Below are 16,754 nucleotides of genomic sequence, written 5' to 3'. Positions count from 1 at the left end.
CAACAAAGAATGTTCATCTTTTCTCTTTTATTAAAAAAAAAAAATCTTCCCACAAAGGCAACGGAATGGCTCAGTGGGAAGGTGCTTGCTGTCAAGCCCGAGGATGTGGGTGTGGGTTTGATTCCTGGGGACCCACAGAGTGGAACAGGAGAACGACCTCCTACAAGCTGTCCTCTGACTGCCACAAGTGTGCTGTGGTGCGTGGATGTGAGCAGATATACAAAGTAAATACAATGAAACAAACTCTTTAATTCAGATAGTTTAAGTAAATCTACCACAGAATGGAATGTGCTAACTTGTCTCATTCTAGTTTCTGCAGTGTAACTTATAGTAGTCATTCTCTGAACACTTGTTTGTATAACTGTCCATACTTTATTACCTACCTCTTGTGAAAGACAGGTGCTTTTAAGGGCTTTAGCTTCATCGTGGCTTTAATTTCTGAAACTGCCATTTGGCTAGAAGCTCTGTCTGAAATTCAGAAGATACAATAAAGGATCAGTTCACAAATTCATTCATTCATACATTCGTTAATTTATTCCTTTTTTTTTTTCCTTTCTTAAGACAGGGTCTCACTTTGTAGTTCAGCTGGCCTAGAACTCAGTTCTTCCGAACCTTCCCAGTACTAGAATTGCAGGTGGGCGCCACCATGTGTGTATCAGTTTATACACTCATTTCTTAGCTTTCCCCAGCTCAAGGCTTGGGAACTGAAAAGCCTAGGATTTCAAAGAATGGCATCATTTGCAAATTCAAGCTAGAATTCTACGTGAAACTGGAGGCTGTGTGGAAAGGGACTTTTACTGTGAAGGCTTTTAAGTCTAATTTCTTGTCACAGCTCCACCTTTCCAAGGATGTCGCTTTGATCTTAGATAAAGTTAAATGCTGTGGCTGAAGAGAAGGCTTGGTGGTTAAGAGTTCTCACTGCTCTTGCGATGACTCTGCTTCTCAGTACCCACATGGCTGCTCAGAGCTATCTGTACAGTTCAGTCCCAAGGGACCCAGCTCCCTTTTCTGGCCTCCACGGGCACCCACACATATATACACACATAAGTAAGAATTATAAGTCTTAAAACAAAACTAAATAAATGTTAAGTAAAATAAGCCAGGCACAAAAAGAGAAATATTTCCTCACTTGCATGTGGGATTTAAAATCGTCAAACCCACAGAAGCACAGAATGGGGGAGGGGGAGGGAAGAGGAGGTTGGGTAAGGAGCATGGCTAGGTAGGACCACTCCACAGTGTACTCAACATTTGCCTAGATGCCCCTGACCCGTAGTAACTCTGTCAGGTGACTGGTATGTTAGTTGGATTGCAGTGATTATTTTACAGCACATACACATAGCAAATCATCAAATTGTACACCTTAACTAATTAAAAAAAAATAGTGCCACGAGACAGACAAAGCATGTAGAAATAGATAGGAAAAATTAAAGACAATATTTATTCTGAGACATTTCATGTCACAATTGGCAAAGAAGAAAGTATTACAGAATTCCTAAAATATTTGCTTACTTGTTTCAGTCTTAGACACCTACCACGTAGTAAGTATGTTTTCTGAGGATTTCCTTCTGGAACACACGTCCCTGCTCTGACAATTATGAGTTCCCTGCTTTCCCATAAAAGCAGAGTGGGTAGCGTCTTGCACAGGCTGTTTTCACAGATACAGCTTCTCTAGCCCCCCCTTTACCCTTCTGCATAGTCTAAGAAACACAGTCTACAGACCAGGGGCTGTTAGCTTTCTAAACGATAGAGTGTATCTGGAGGCTCACGACAAGCAGATAGGGCTGCTAGCTTGGGAATAATGAATAATGTTAAACCACGAAGGTTTAGAACGTTCGGTTAGAATTCATTCCTCCCGGGTCATTGCCTCAGAACCCAGAAAGCAGCTGTTTCTAAACAACTCCATTACACAGCGTTCAGAATCTAGAACCTACCATCAAGCTGGGAACCCTGGAGACGCTCAACAATTTAGGCACTTGGAAGGTACTGTGAAATTGTCCCCATGGCTCAGCATAATCATTACTTATAAATACCTTCAAGCTCTTACATAGTTAACAATTTTTTTTTTGTTTCAAAAACCTCAGCACAGAATCATACAAAATATTGACATTTACCTCCTTTTGAGCTGCACTACTAACCAACCATTACTAACCAACCATTAGTAACCAACCACCTGGGGCTTCAGATCAAGAACCCAGTGGTTTGTTTCATCATTCAGCTGTGACTTCATTCCCTGCTCAGACCTGGGCTCGGGGAGATGACTGTTGGCTCTTCCCGGGGTTACAGTAAATGTGGACTCACTGGGGTTCCCTCGGTACCCCAGAAGAACACGAGGAAATGAATACAGAATCCTATCAACTTGAGCCTGTTAAGACTTTAGAAGACTTTTTTTTTTGCTTCAAATTATATGTTGGTATGTTTTCTTTAGTGTGTTGAAACTTGAAGTAGAGCATTTTACCCAGGTCCCTTGATTGAAGAGTACTTAAAAACCATTTCATTAGGGTTTTAAGTCTAGAAAGGGAGAAAAAAAAAAACCTACCCCAAATCTCATTTGTTTATATCATTTTTTAAATTAAAAAATATATTTAAACTTATGTGTATATGTGTGTGTCTATGCATGTGAGTGCTGGTGCCGACAGAGGCCAGAGGCATGGGGTCCCCCACAGCTGGAGTCACAGGGTATTGAGAACCATCTGCTGTGGGTGCTGGGAATTGAACTCAGGTCCTCTGGAAGATTAAAATTAAATTGTCAGGGGTGGTGATGTGTACCTATAATCTTAGTACTTGGAAGGCTGAGGTAGGAGGATCGTGAGTTTAAGATTCTGTCTCAAAAACAAAAACAAAAAAGGAAAAACCATTGACAACTAGGCAGGAACCATAATATTCATGTCCTGACTTTTCTCGTAGCATTTAAATGTTTGAAGCCACTGGTGGCGCACACCTCTAGTTCCAGCACTTGGGAGGCAGAGGCAGGCAGATCTCTGTTAGTTCAAAGCCAGCCTTGTCAACCTAGGAAGTTGTAGGCCAGCAAGGGCTACAAAGACAGACCTCATCTCCAAAGAACAAAACCAACCGAATCAAAACCCTCCCAAAAAATAACAAGAAAAGCTGCTCTAGCACAGGGGTTGGGAGGGTCTGTAATCTGCTGTGGACAGACAGACTGACTTCTAAAAAGGCTTCTGGCTTTACTTGGTGGCAGTGTTTCTAGATGTTTCCTATTCTAGGTCTGAATGTTTCAGTATGAGTGCAGTAACTTCACCAAGGTTCTCACACTGGGCTCCCCTTCAGGTCAGGAACACAAAGGGAAAGAGGAGGAAGGTTTAATTTCTAAATGAATTCAGTAAATACATATTCAGGGATTCCTATGTTAAAATGGGAGATAATCTCAGTTCCTACTGAGTGGAGTTGTCGGGAAGTAAAACTTTGGCTTCTTTCTAAAGATTTATTTTCATATTTTTGTGTGTATGAGTGTTTTGCCTGCAGCTATGCCTGTGCACCACATGTGTGCCTAGTGCTTGAAGAGCCTCACTATGGGTGCTGGGAATTGAACTGGGTCCTTTACAACAGACGAGTTCTCTTAACCACCGAGCCAACTGTCCATTCCCTATTTTTATTTATTTATTTATTTATTTATTTATTTATTTATTTATTTATTTTTGTTTTTCGAGACAGGGTTTCTCTGTTTAGCCCTGGCTCCTGGAACTCACTTTGTAGACCAGGCTGGCCTCGAACTCAGAAATCCGCCTACCTCTGCCTCCCGAGTGCTGGGATTAAAGGTGTATGCCATTTTTGGTGTATAGGTGTTTTGCCTGCATGTGTATATGTGTATCAGATGTGCACTTGATACTCATAAAAGCCAAAAGGGGGCATCCTACTCTCTGGAACTGGAGATACAGATAGTTTTGAGCCACTATGTGGATTCTGGGAATCCAACAGTAAGGTCGAGCAGATTAAGGAACCCTGACAATTCTCATAATTGAGAATGGTAGGCATTTAAATCTACTCCTGACCAGGTGCCTGTTCTGGAACATGTGACCATGACACCCCATTGAGAGGACTGTGACAACCAGTAATGCAGGGACAACTTCTGAAATCTTTCCACATGTAGCTGAGGCATCCCTAACATCTCAGACCAAGCCAATAGAAAGCATCTGCCTCTAGATCCCAGCCCACGCCCAAATGTTTATAAGGTCTTGTCCATAAGGAAATAAAGTGTCTATCAGAGAAAATAACTATATTTGCTTTTGTGTGTGTTTGATGCTGGGAATTGAATGTAGGGTCTCACATATGCTAGAGAAGTGCTCTATCACTAAGCTATATTCCAAGCACATTCTATTATTGAATTATAAGGTCTCTATATATTTTGGATACCCTTCAGTATATCATTCACACATATTTTCTCTTTTTTTTTCCATTTTTTTTACTAGGTATTTACTTCACTTACATTTCAAATGCTATCCTGAAAGTCCCCTATGCCCCCCGCCCCCGCTCCCCTAATTTTCTCTTATTCTGGATCTCCTTTTCACCTTAAGTGTCCTTTCAACCTTACACGTTAAAACCAGAACTTTGATGCTGAAAGAGAGTTAACAAAACACCACCTAAATTCACCTCTCTTTCTTTATTGATATGGACATAAAAGCCCAACAAACTGGATTGCTTTTTTTAAGACTAGAGGCAGGAACAGCTACTTTATAAACTGTGTAGTGATGCCAAAGAGGTATAATTAAAAATATCAATGAAGACGTTAGAAAACAATATGAAACATCTGATAAACAAGGTGGTATATAGACTATAAAGTGTCACATAGACTAGAGGGGCAAAATGAGTCTAGAGAAGTCATCAATGGGAGGGACAATGGATGCTCATCTTATTGATTAGCAGACCTAGAGCAGAAACTGATGAGATGGTTGTGACAAATGTCTACAGGGTTAAAAGCTGTCACCCACCTTTTCTGAAGCGGAAACTTGTCATTTGCTTGTACAGCATTGCCATTTCTTTGGCTGAAAGACAAGACAAGATTATATCCATTTCTGAATTTGCCTAGGAGTGGGACACTGGAGAGAACATCCAAGTTCTATGGGATTTCTGTCTGAATTCATGTGGCTTCTTGTGGTGGTTTGAATAAGAATGGGCCCCATAGGCTTGTAGATTTTGAACGCTTGGTCATTAGGCAGTGGCACTGCTTTGACAGAGATTTGGAGGTGTGACTTTCTTGGGCAAAGTATGTCACTGGGAGTGTGGGCTTAGAGATTTCCAAGCCAGCTCCACTGTCTCTCTCTGCTGCCTGCCAGTCTGGATGCAGAACTCCCATCTCCCTCTCCGGCACCATGTCTGCCTGTGTGCCACTATGCTTTCTGCCATGATGATAATGGACCAAACCTCTGAACTGTAAGCCAGTCCCAGCTAAACGTTTTCTTTTATAAGAGTTACCATGGTCATGGTGTCTCTTCACAGCAAAAGGACATTGACTAACACACTGCTTTTGGTGTCTTGTATGTAACAAACCCCCAAGTATAAGACTTGGGTCAGAACTGAAATCAAGGTTTGCCACATATTTTTTTTTTCTTATCAAAATCTGGGTTAGTTTTATTTTTTAAACATGAGAAGACAAACTCTCAAGAGAAAGTGGAACTAAATGGCTTAGTTTTCTGTATTTAACTGAATCGGCCATGGCCAGATTAGCCAATTATGTACTCTTCCAACACCAAGAAAGATCTGTGGCGAGTTACAGAGGCCTGCAAACAGATGGTGGCTCTTTGTCAACGTAGAGGTGTTCTGTTACTCAGAAGCCAATGTAGGTAGAAACATCTTCCTTATGAGGCGTGTTAATCCTCTGACACCCACATTCTGATGTTGAGGATCAACTCAGGTTCGCAGGTTTGGTGGCAAGTACCTTTATCCACCAAGCCATCTTGATGGCTCCAAACATTTTTCTATATCTTTATTTTTTTTTCAACTTGGAAACATGAAGTGTAAATACCAAGAATTTAAATGTACTTTTTAAAAAAAAATTTGTTTATCTTTGGACATTTGTATAAAGTTCCTAAGTTTTTCTTAAATCCTTTCAACCAGACTTGTAGAGACAAATCAAAAGTGGGGACACAGACACAGACACAGACACAGACACAGACACAGACACAGACACAGACAGACACAGACACAGACACAGACAGACACACACACACAGACACAGACAGACACACAGACACAGACACAGACACAGACACAGACAGACACACAGACACAGACACAGACACAAAATCTGAGTTCCTCACTGATGGAGTATAAGCTTGAGTTCTGTGGTTGAGGAATGAGGCCAGGAGACAGTTTCTCACCATAATAATTAAACCTATCCATTCTTTTCTATATGAATATAGAATATAGATACAGGCAATTCTATATCCATAAGAGAGAATATGCTGATAAATTATGGATTATGACTAGAGGCCAGAACTAATTATTTTTTCCTTTTGAGTTATTGTATTTTCTGAATATATACATTTTCTGTAATGACCATACACTGTCTTGATGTTTTCAGTGCTGGTGCTCAAATCTAGGCCATTGCGCCTGCCAATCAAGTGCTTTACTGCTGGTGACACTCCCAGGCCCACATACTGTTTTTAAAAAAGATTGTAGCATATTTCAAAAGCTAAAATTGTTTTCCCTTTTTATTTTTACGTGTATAGGTGTTTTTCCTGCGGATGTGGGAATTGTGTGTGCAGTGCCTTTGGGGGCTGGAAGAGGGTGTTGGATCCCATGGGACTGGAGTTACAGGTGGTTGTGAGCCACCATGTGGGTGCTGGGAACTGGACTTGGGTCCTCTGCAAGAGCAGTTTGGGCTTTTAACAGCTGAGCTGCCTCTGAAGCCCTCCATATATTACCTTTACAACCAAGAAAAAAAGTTTGAAAATAAATATATGGCATCAAATCATCAACTTTAAATTTCACTCTATGTTTTCACTCACGTTTAAGCTTCTTCAGGCCCTCTATTATTGACTGTACGATAACCTTCCCGCTTCCTGTAAAATATTCGATTCAGAGACAGAGGCAGAAGCCACATAAAGACTTAGTAAGGTTAATAAAAGTTGTGAAATTATTAAAAACAACATAGTCTATGATTTTTGCCTCAACCCCCCCCCCCCCATAGAAAGCACAAGGATGGAACTTTGTGCTTTGGAGCTCAGATGGGCTCTCCTCTCAGCTGTGTGTGACAGGACAAAGGACGGCTTTTGCAGGGAGACATATCTCTACTTCGACAGGGCTCTTTCTCTTTTACATAGTCCAAAGAACGTGGTTGACAGTTACAAGTAGGAAAGTGGTGTCCACAGAATCTGGCCTCAAATCTAGAAGGATCATTCGCCAACAGATAACAATATATATTTAATTCTTATTATATTCACTAGTTTGTGTGTGTGCAGGCACACATGCATGTGAGCACCATAGCATGTATGTGGAGGTCAGAGGACAACTTGTAGGAGTTGGTTCTCTCCTTCTACCATGTGGGCTCTGGGCATCAAACTCAGGTTGTCAGGCTTGGCAGCAAGTGCCCTCTGCTGAGCCACTGGCAAGCATGTATGCATGCATGTATATGTCTATTATGTTATATGTAATATATAATATGTAAATGATATATTACCTACAAGTATGTAAAAGTAAATATGTTGGCATGTTCTCAGCTATTAGAAGAGAGAGGGAAGGGCTGGCTCCTGTGCTGACAGGTTTAGTTCTTCATTAGCATACATTATTATACATAACAATGGGTTTCATTAGATCTCCTTCATACACGTGTGTACTGTGTTTGGTTCATCTTCACCTCTTATGACCTTTTCTCCCTCCCTCTCCTGCTCTTCCCAGCTGGCCCTTCCTCTTCCAAGTCTTTATTCATTTGTAGGTGAATGACCAAGAAGCCTTTTGTGAAAGCCACCACAGATGTGCTTTGCTACAGTGAGGACACAGTATGTCTCTGGCTGGAAGGATGCCCCTGCCACTGTTTAGCCATGCTTTCCCAGAAGGCTTCAGTCCCAGCCATGTGCTCCTCTGCATGTTTGTATCACATTAGCTCACACTGTCTTGTATGCTTCTTCTTCTATTAGACCTTAAGTTCTCAGAGGACAAGGGCTGCCATTCATCCCTTTTTGTGTCTTTAGCATTTGACACTGGATTTTTTAAAAAAGACTTATTTATTTATTATTTGTAAGTACACCATAGCTGTCTTCAGACATTCCAGAAGAGGGTGTCAGATCTCATTACAGATGGTTGTGAGCCACCATGTGGTTGCTGGGATTTTGAACTCAGGACCTTTGGAAGAGCAGTCGGTGCTCTTAACCCATGAGCCATCTCTTCAGCCCCCCCCCCCTTTTTTTTTTTAAAGAACTTTAAAGTCTGCTGGGAGATCCAGAAGTGTATAAGAAAAAAAATCAAAGCACAAGGTGTATATACTGTCTCCAATAAAATCCTTTCAGAATTCAAAGAAGGAACAGTGGTGTTTTGGTAGAATAGGAATCCTGGACTGTAACAGGAGTGTCAGGCAGTCAAACAGGATGTCACTGTGGGATGGGGATGGACTGGAGGTGGGGCTGTTCTACACACAGTGGTAGTAACTAAAGGACAAAGTGGGAACAAGGCAGTTTTAGGGGGTCATGGCTCAGTGGTTTGCAGCGTAACAGGATGGAAGCGGTGGAGAAGGCTGAGGAGTACATGTGGGCTATGCTGCAGGTTTTTAGTTTGGTTATTTTTATGGTGCTTGCACATGGTGATGCCAGGCCAGTTCCCCACTCTAGTGTAGCGCAGGGTACCTGTGTTCAAGGACAGAGGTTCACACAAACTATCCAGCAATGTCAACTGAAGCATAATGGGTAGAGATGTTACCTTGCCATGTGCGTAAATATTTTTGTGTGTATAAACAGCATAAACAGTAGCAGAAAAAAAAATAGTTATAGAATACAAGGACCAGGGGATAATGGACCCACACTGCCCAGCATAATAAATCCCAGTAAATGAGGAACATGGTCAATCAGCTCCAGGCCCCTGCTTCTCCTGAGTCTCTGCCTACTGCTCACTTTATTTCCTAATTTTGAGCACTCTAATTTTTTTTTTTACTTTATTTTCTCATTAGAATCATGCGCTCACACACGTTAGCTTATTGGTTGTTCTTGGGATTTTAAAAAGGAATTTACAGGCATAATTGTAATATGTCATCTCTTCACTTTTTAGATTCTTGGTAGTCAAAATGTAGCCCACGGACCAGGACCATGGTGCCACACTGGAGCTTGTTAGTAGCAGAAGATGGCCTAGTCAGCCATCATTGGGAAGAGAAGCCCCTTGGTCTTGCAAACTTTATATGTCCCAATACAGGGGAACGCCAGGGTCAAGAAGTGGGAGTGGGTGGGTTGGGGAGCAGGGCGGGGGGGGGGGGAGGGTATAGGGGACTTTCAGGATAGCATTTAAAATGTAAATGAAAAAAATCTAATAAAAAATTGTTAAAAAAAGAAATGCAAGGCTCCACCCTGGACCCGATGCAAGCCTGTTCTATAACAAGATGTGAAAGTATGTTGGCTGGTCTTATGTCAACCTGACCCAAGCTAGAGCCATCTGAAAAGAGGGATCCTCAATTGAGAAAATGCTTCCATAAGATAAGGCATTTTCTTAATTAGTGATTAATGTGGGAGGGCTGGGCCCATTGTGGGTGGGGCCACTCCTGGGCTGATGGTCCAGGGTTCTATAGGAAAGCAGGCTGAGCAAGCCACGAGGAGCAAGCCAGTAAGCAGCAGCCTTCCATGGCCTCTGCATCAGCTCTTTGTCTCCAGGTTCCTGCCCTATGTGAATTTCTGTCCTGACAGAAACTGTCTTCCGACAATAAACAGCAATATGGAAGTGTAAGCCAAATAAACCCTTCCCTTCCCAAATTGCTTTTTGGTCATGGTATTTACCCGCATGGATAATAACCCTGATTAAGACGGAGGTAATTCACATGCTCTAAGTGACATGGAAGTCATGTTTGAGGAACTTCTGTGCTGGTAGCAAATTTTACTTTTAGGAAGATCCCACCTTCCAAGCAGAAATCCTCACCGTTGAAGTCCAGGTAGGAAAGCAGGTCTTTGAACTCTTTCTCTGTGAGCTCGATCCCATCATTTGCTAGAAACTTGTACAGGTTCTGCATGTCAATTGCTTCTCCTTAGAAAGGGTGAGAAACGGGGTGCAGATTTACTATAGAAGCAATACTGACAGGGTGACGAGTGCTGTCTGTGCTTATGCCCTGTACGCCATTGCTCTGTACGCCTGGAATTAAAAGGAGCGCTGGCGAGGCCCACGCCTATAGTTCTGCTTGGCGTATCAGCAGAATGCCACAAAGAACGTACTCCCGGGTTTGAAGCCCCGTGGGATGTGCTGCACTGGCATCAGGCTAGGCTGCGAGCAAAGCTTTGCTTTTCTGTTCCCTCTTTCTCCTGCCCCACTTGAATATTCATTGTTTTCTATAGACAGCCTTGCCTTCCTTTTGACCAGGCCTCCCTGTATTACTCATGTTGGCTCTGTTGTCCAGGCTGGCCTCAAACACGTCATTTTCCTGCCTCAGTCTCCTATGTAGTCTGGGACTACAGGTATATATATCACTGAACCTGGAAATAAGCACCAGTGAAAACTTTAATTTTTAAAAATTATATTTGCCATCAATTTACTTCTTTGGTCACTATGTATTCCAGTAATCCCTCTTATCTCAACACAAAGAATAAAGCTTTCCTTATTCATTGTAAGAGATTTAACCACACTAAAGGTTACTACTAGTATAAAGTGGCAGGGGGAAGAAATCCAATACTCCTGTCATAAAACAGGTCTCAGGTTTTTTTTCCTAGTCTTTGATAATGACTCTATTTATATAATGTGAAAATCTTGTATAAATATAATTTTGTATTTTGTCTTGCTATGAAGACTAGGCTGATCTCAAATTTGTGATTCTCCTGCCTCAGCTTCCTGGAATTACAGGTGTGTGTTACCATGCTTGGCTTGTGTTTTGCTTTTTTAACCCAAGATAATTTCTTCATAAGTATTTTAAAAATTGCTGTGTAATCTTTAAAAATATTAACACTTTTTCAAATTAATTTTTTAGGTTAGTATACAAGATAACTGATCTCGTCATGGTATCTTCGTGTACGTGACGTTGACTTTGGTCTGTCTTTCCTCCCCATCTCTCTCCAGCTGGTCTCCTTTTCCCACAGTTAGTACCCTCTGTTTTCCTATTGCTTGTATTCTATCATCCTCTCTGTTCCACCTCCCTTAAGAACTCTTCGTCACCTCTGATGATCCCCTTTCTAGTTTTGTGAGCTGCAAATACACAGACACACACAGACACACAGACACACAGACACAGACACACACACACACACATACACACAGTATTAAATTCAGGTTTCACAAATGAGAGATAATGTATTGTTTTTCTGAGTCTGGCTTAATTCAGTTAGCATAATGGTTTCCACTTGTCTGAAAATTTTATGGTTTCACTTTGTTTTTCTGAGACAGGATTTCTCTGTGTAGCTCTGGCTGTCCTGGAACTCACTTTGTAGACCAGGCTGGCCTCGAACTCAGAAATCCACCTGCCTCTGCCTCCCAAGTGCTGGGATTAAAGGCCTGCGCCACCACTGCCTGTTGATTTTACTTTTCTCTATGACTGATTAAAATTCCATTGTTCCATGTAATCCGCTCACTTGTTGATGGGCATCTAGGCTGCTTCCACTTCCTGGCTATTGTGAATAGCACATGGTTATGAAACTATTCTGTAGTAATTGATAGAGTTCTTCCAGTGTTTTTTCAAGAGATAACTGTGTCGTATGATAGTTCGATTGAATGTATATTGACTGCCACACTGGCAGCACAAGTTTACATTGCCTCTTTTCACATATCCTCCAGTCCTTTTAAAAATTTTATTTATTTATTTACTTATTTATTTATTTGATGGCAACAGAGTCTCAAAGCAGCTTGGATTGACCTATCCTAGCTAAGGGTGTTGAGCATCTTTTAAGGTATGTATCGGCTATTTGCATTTCCTTTTTGAGAATTGTTTATTCAGTTCAAGATTATTTATTACCTACATAAGTTATGCTTTAGGTGTTTATTTACTTTTTATTTTATTTTTGAGGCAGAATTTCTCAGTTTAGACTCTGCTATCCTGGAACTTTTTCTCTAGACCAGGTTGGCTCTGGCTTTGAACTCAGAGATACTCCTGCCTCTGTCTCTCCAGCGCTGGAATTAAAGATGTATACTACCATACTTGGCTTATGTGTTTATTTTTGCAGTTCTTTATATATCCTGAAAAATATGGGTTACTTCATAGATTTGTGTGTCATCATTGTGTAGGGACCATGATAACCTGTGTAGTCTTCCAGTTTTAGTATAAGGGCAGTCAAGTGAATATTCTGTATAATCTTTATAGTTAGTGTTTTAATCCATGATATCCCACTTGACTAATATTACATTTATTTTTTTTTAGACAAAAGTCTTAATATGTAGTTGAGGCCAATCTCAAGTTTATGACTCTCCTGCTATGTAATTATAGTTTGTATAATGATTCTAATATATACCCTTAGGTATTTCTAACCTACTATAGTTTTCTTAGTACTTACTATGAGAACAAAAATCTTAAAGACTGCTTTAAAGTTTTAATCAGTATAGTTAATCCTTTAGGATTCACTTCTAGGTGAAGATAGTTTGGGGTAAAGGGTGTGACTAGTTCTATGGGTTTTGATATCTGATCTGTATTAAAAATTTCTGGGGAAAATTTCAGGCCACACTATCAGTATAAATACATGGTATAGGTTATCTGCATTCAGAGCATCCACAGAAATGGAAATATGCCATATAAAAGAATGTAAACTTTACCCATGGTGAGACATGAATATAATCCCAACACTTGGGAGATAGAGAAAGGAGGATTGGGATTTCAAGGTCACCTTTAGCTACATAGTGGGTTTCAGTAGCCTGATATTCAGGAGACCCTGTTTCACAAAAGCAAACCATACCAAACTAAAAAATTCCCTAACCATCCACCCCAACCATCCAACCAACTACCCACCCACCAACCAACCAACCAACCAACCAACCAACCAACCATCCAAACAACCAACCAATCATCTAACCGACTATCTAACCAACGGATCAGCCAACTAGCCATCCATTAGTTAAGCAATCAACTAACTAATCAATCAACAACCACCCATCTACCCATCCAACCAACTATCTATCCATCCAACCAACCAACCAATAACCAACCAACAACCAATCACATACATACATACATACATAGAGCAATATTTATGAATGGGAAAGATACTTGTCCAGTATTAATAGCTATGTGTTTAAGATGCTATTTATAAGTATTTCCTATCATGACTTGAAACTCACCCTTGATGTAACTGACGATATCCAATAGTTCATTCAGATCCACTGTTTTGTTTCCTGTAAGTTAAGGGCAGATGATTCCATGTTTCTAAGACTCACAAAAGTTATGCTCCATTACCTTTTGAAATTATGAAGGACCTAAGAATTCAGTGTTTTTTTTTTTTTAGTTTCCCTTAGAATTTTATGGATTTGTCCATAGAGTTAACAGTGCTATCTTGGAAATAAAGAAATCTTATACTGTGAAATGAACAATTATTGTATCTCCTATTTTTTTCATTGCTTTAGGGATCACCAAGATCATCTGGGTTAAGAAATGATTTAGCATAATTATGTATAGGGAGAATCTGACTTTATAGACTTTTATTTTGTCAGTTAATTAGCAAATACCAAGTACCTTTCTTGTGCTGGGTCCTTGTGAGGACTTGAGAGAGCTAAAGGAAACATCCCCAAGGAAGAGAACGAGTTCCAAGTGTATGAGCTAGTGAGGAAGACGAACAATGAGCATTCAAATAAAAGGGACAATTTGAGACCTGGTACGACATTATCAAAAATGATACAGGACCCTGTAATAAAAGTAATAGAGGATGGGAATGCCTTAGACAAGGATAGCAGGAAAGGCCTCTCCAAGGAGAGTCTGTTGGGTTTTGGCCTGAATAATAAAAAGGGTTAACCATGTGAAGAACTGGAGGTGATAGGGGGAGCATATTCCAATAGAAGAGTATGATATGCAGTTGAACAATGATGGGAATGGGTATGACCTGAGAAGAAAGGACAGTATGATAGGCTTCTGACTCAAACCCACACGAATAAAGGTCCCAAACCATGAGGCGTTGAGGGACAGAACCTGAGATGAGAAAATAAGACAGAAAGCTGGGATAGGGAGGTATACATGAGCTGATGATTCATGCTACCAAGTTTATCAAGAACGGCCCTTTACTGTTCAAAGGGGAAAACTGGGATGAAGTCAGCAAAAAGCTCATTAACTGTTCGATACGGCGAACACACTGTATTTCAAGTGCACCACAGACCAAGCACACAGCAGCTTTGGGACTGACGAACACAGCCCTTCAAGTTAGGAACATCCAGTTCCCAGTAACTTTAACTGCTTGGCAGTCCTGGCTCCAGGCCTGGCCAAGTCTGCTTTTGGGCAAGGAAAGGGAGGACACAAGAACGGAGCCTCATTTTCTCTGCTCTCTAATCATCAGGGTAGTTGGGAAGACTGAGAGCTGGAAGAATTAGCTAATGCTTTTATTGAATTGGTAATATCATCCAGAAGTCTAAATGGAAACACCAGGCAGAGAGTTTGACATATTATTCCTGACTTAGACTGACCTAGAGAAATACATTTACCTAATCAGCTTGCAGATAGCATATGACCCAACGGAACTGAATGTGATTGCCCAGGAAGAGGGTGTAGATGAAAAAGGCACTCATGGGTCCAGCCCTGGCACTGCATTATTTGGAGATATTGTATGAGAGGAAGAGTCAGAAAGGGAAATGGACCCTGACAGGAGACATCTAGGAAAGGCTATGGTAAGCAAGTGAGTTTCCTGGAGATGGCCCAGCATTTTGCATGTCTGCAGTGGGTGAGCTCTGAGAGGCATGGACTCCAGAGACTTCATCCCCGGATTGCTTCTCACTGCTGATAGGCCTTTCCTGCCACTATTACATAGCTTAATGGTTTCCTGGGTATTTACCTACTGTGTTGGGAAGATTTTCCACAGAATCAATATGAAGATGTACTTTCATGTAGTAGTGTAGTATAGATGAATTGATGATTTCATAACTCCTGATAATGATTTTATAGAACTCCTAAGTTGATACAAGTCACCTTAGCTCCCTATAGAAAAAAAGCTGCAAATAGAGCTCTGTAAAACTTTTTATGTCATGGACTAATTGCATTAGGAAAAGAAAACAGGTTTGGAACAACCTTACAACCAAGGAAAACATTCCTTCTAGGTTAGAAATGAAGCCACTATGTGGTAACTAAAGACTATAAGCTGGGAACGGACAATTTATTGTAGGTACAAGGACAGAAAGTAAGTGATTGGTTTATCTATATTAGACTTCAAGATAATAATACACAGGCAGATGATTTGTCTCTTGACAAAACCATGCTAACTAGTGACATAAAAACTATTGCTTTAAACTTATAATGAATTTGTGGAGCTAGAAAATAAGATAATGAATGTTTAGTCATTATCTTATTTATCTTAGTCAGGTATTAGTCTTAATGGAAAGACATGTAAGCAATTCTGTTGTAACTCCTTCAACCTTATCTGCCTAGGACATGAACTATTGCTTTAAACTTACTATGAACATATGGAACGTAAAAGTGCTTAGGAAACCATGGAATAAGTTATCCTGCTGTAGTGATTCTACCTGATAATTGTATGACATAATTTTTGACAAGGTATAAAAGCTAACAACAATGAAATGGTGATGTAACCCTTTTCTGCTTCATCCAGTGTGCCTATGTCTGTCTGTTTCTCTTTCCTTCCTTCCTTCCTTCCTTCCTTCCTTCCTTCCTTCCTTCCTTCCTTCCTTCCTTCCTTCCCTACCCCCTCCCTCCTTCTCTCCCTCCTTCTCTCTCTCTTTCTTTCTTTCTTTCTTTCTTTCTTTCTTTCTTTCTTTCTTTCTTTCTTTCTTTCTTTCTTTCTTTCCCTTTCTCTCTGTCTCACAAAGATAACTAACACTCATTAGGAGTTAACTGCCATCAGCTTTTGGCCCCAGAATAGCAAGAGAGAGTCAAATGGCTAAACGTCATAAGGTTTGGCCCCCTGCTGATGATATACCTCTTCACCTCCCCACTTTATCTGGACCTCCTTAGTTTAGCTAGCTCTTGACAGGAGACATGCAATTGAGTAAGAACACCATGTGAGAATGGGGCCTCACAAGTCTGGAGAAAACAAAGTTTCCAGAAAGGTGTGTGGTCAAGTGTCGAGTGCTGGGAAGCCAGCAAATGAAGTAAGGTCAGTCTTGACCATGAACCTTGACAAAGGTCAGTCACTGAAGACCATGCTGAGAGCTGGGTAAATGTGATGCTGGGGATCAAAACATGGCTAGAGAGTGTTAGGAAGCAGAGACAGGCTGGCTTCAGAATCAGAATGCAGCTAAGGATTACCTTGGTCTTCTGCTCCTCCTCCTCCTACCTCTCAAGTGATGCCACTACAGGAGTGCACCACTCTGCCTGGCTTTGTGGGGTGGATCTCTGAGGCATCTCTGTTGTCAAGAGGAACTAAGAGCAGAGTGGTGACAGGAGACAAGTGTGATGGCACATTGGTGTCAGTGTCAGTGTGCAGAGAGAACAAAGAGGAAGACCTTCATGTGTGCACATGAGCAGGTCCCACAGAGGTGAGAGGTGT

At 41.0% G+C, this 16,754-nt stretch overlaps 1 protein-coding gene and 1 non-coding gene across 8 annotated transcripts in view; both read right to left on the bottom strand.

Annotated features, from left to right (window-relative positions):
- Efcab3 (EF-hand calcium binding domain 3) overlaps window positions 1-16,754 on the bottom strand; it is a 108,553-nt gene that overhangs the window by 23,502 nt on the left and 68,297 nt on the right. For 3 of the 7 annotated variants that reach the window (XM_017314765.1, XM_017314762.1, XM_006534223.4), the window contains 5 exons: window positions 13,393-13,446; window positions 10,066-10,170; window positions 6,963-7,016; window positions 4,944-4,997; window positions 384-468 (listed from right to left, as the gene is read on the bottom strand). In XM_017314765.1, the coding sequence (XP_017170254.1) occupies window positions 384-468; window positions 4,944-4,997; window positions 6,963-7,016; window positions 10,066-10,170; window positions 13,393-13,446 (352 nt within the window). Of the gene's footprint in view, window positions 1-383; window positions 469-1,532; window positions 1,818-2,111; window positions 2,186-4,943; window positions 4,998-6,962; window positions 7,017-10,065; window positions 10,171-13,392; window positions 13,447-16,754 lie in introns of those variants that run through there. The other 4 variants (XM_017314763.1, XM_017314764.1, XM_006534226.4 and 1 more) reach the window with 4 other exon arrangements.
- Gm25362 lies at window positions 12,304-12,408 on the bottom strand. The gene has a single exon (XR_003949898.1). It is a non-coding gene; the product is annotated as a U6 spliceosomal RNA (small nuclear RNA).

This window comes from Mus musculus, chromosome 11, assembly GCF_000001635.26.
Source record: "Mus musculus strain C57BL/6J chromosome 11, GRCm38.p6 C57BL/6J".
NCBI classification, from domain to species: Eukaryota; Metazoa; Chordata; class Mammalia; order Rodentia; family Muridae; genus Mus; species Mus musculus.
The sequence above is the reverse complement of the archived record's forward strand: the minus strand, read 5'-3'. Positions and strand labels throughout refer to the sequence as shown.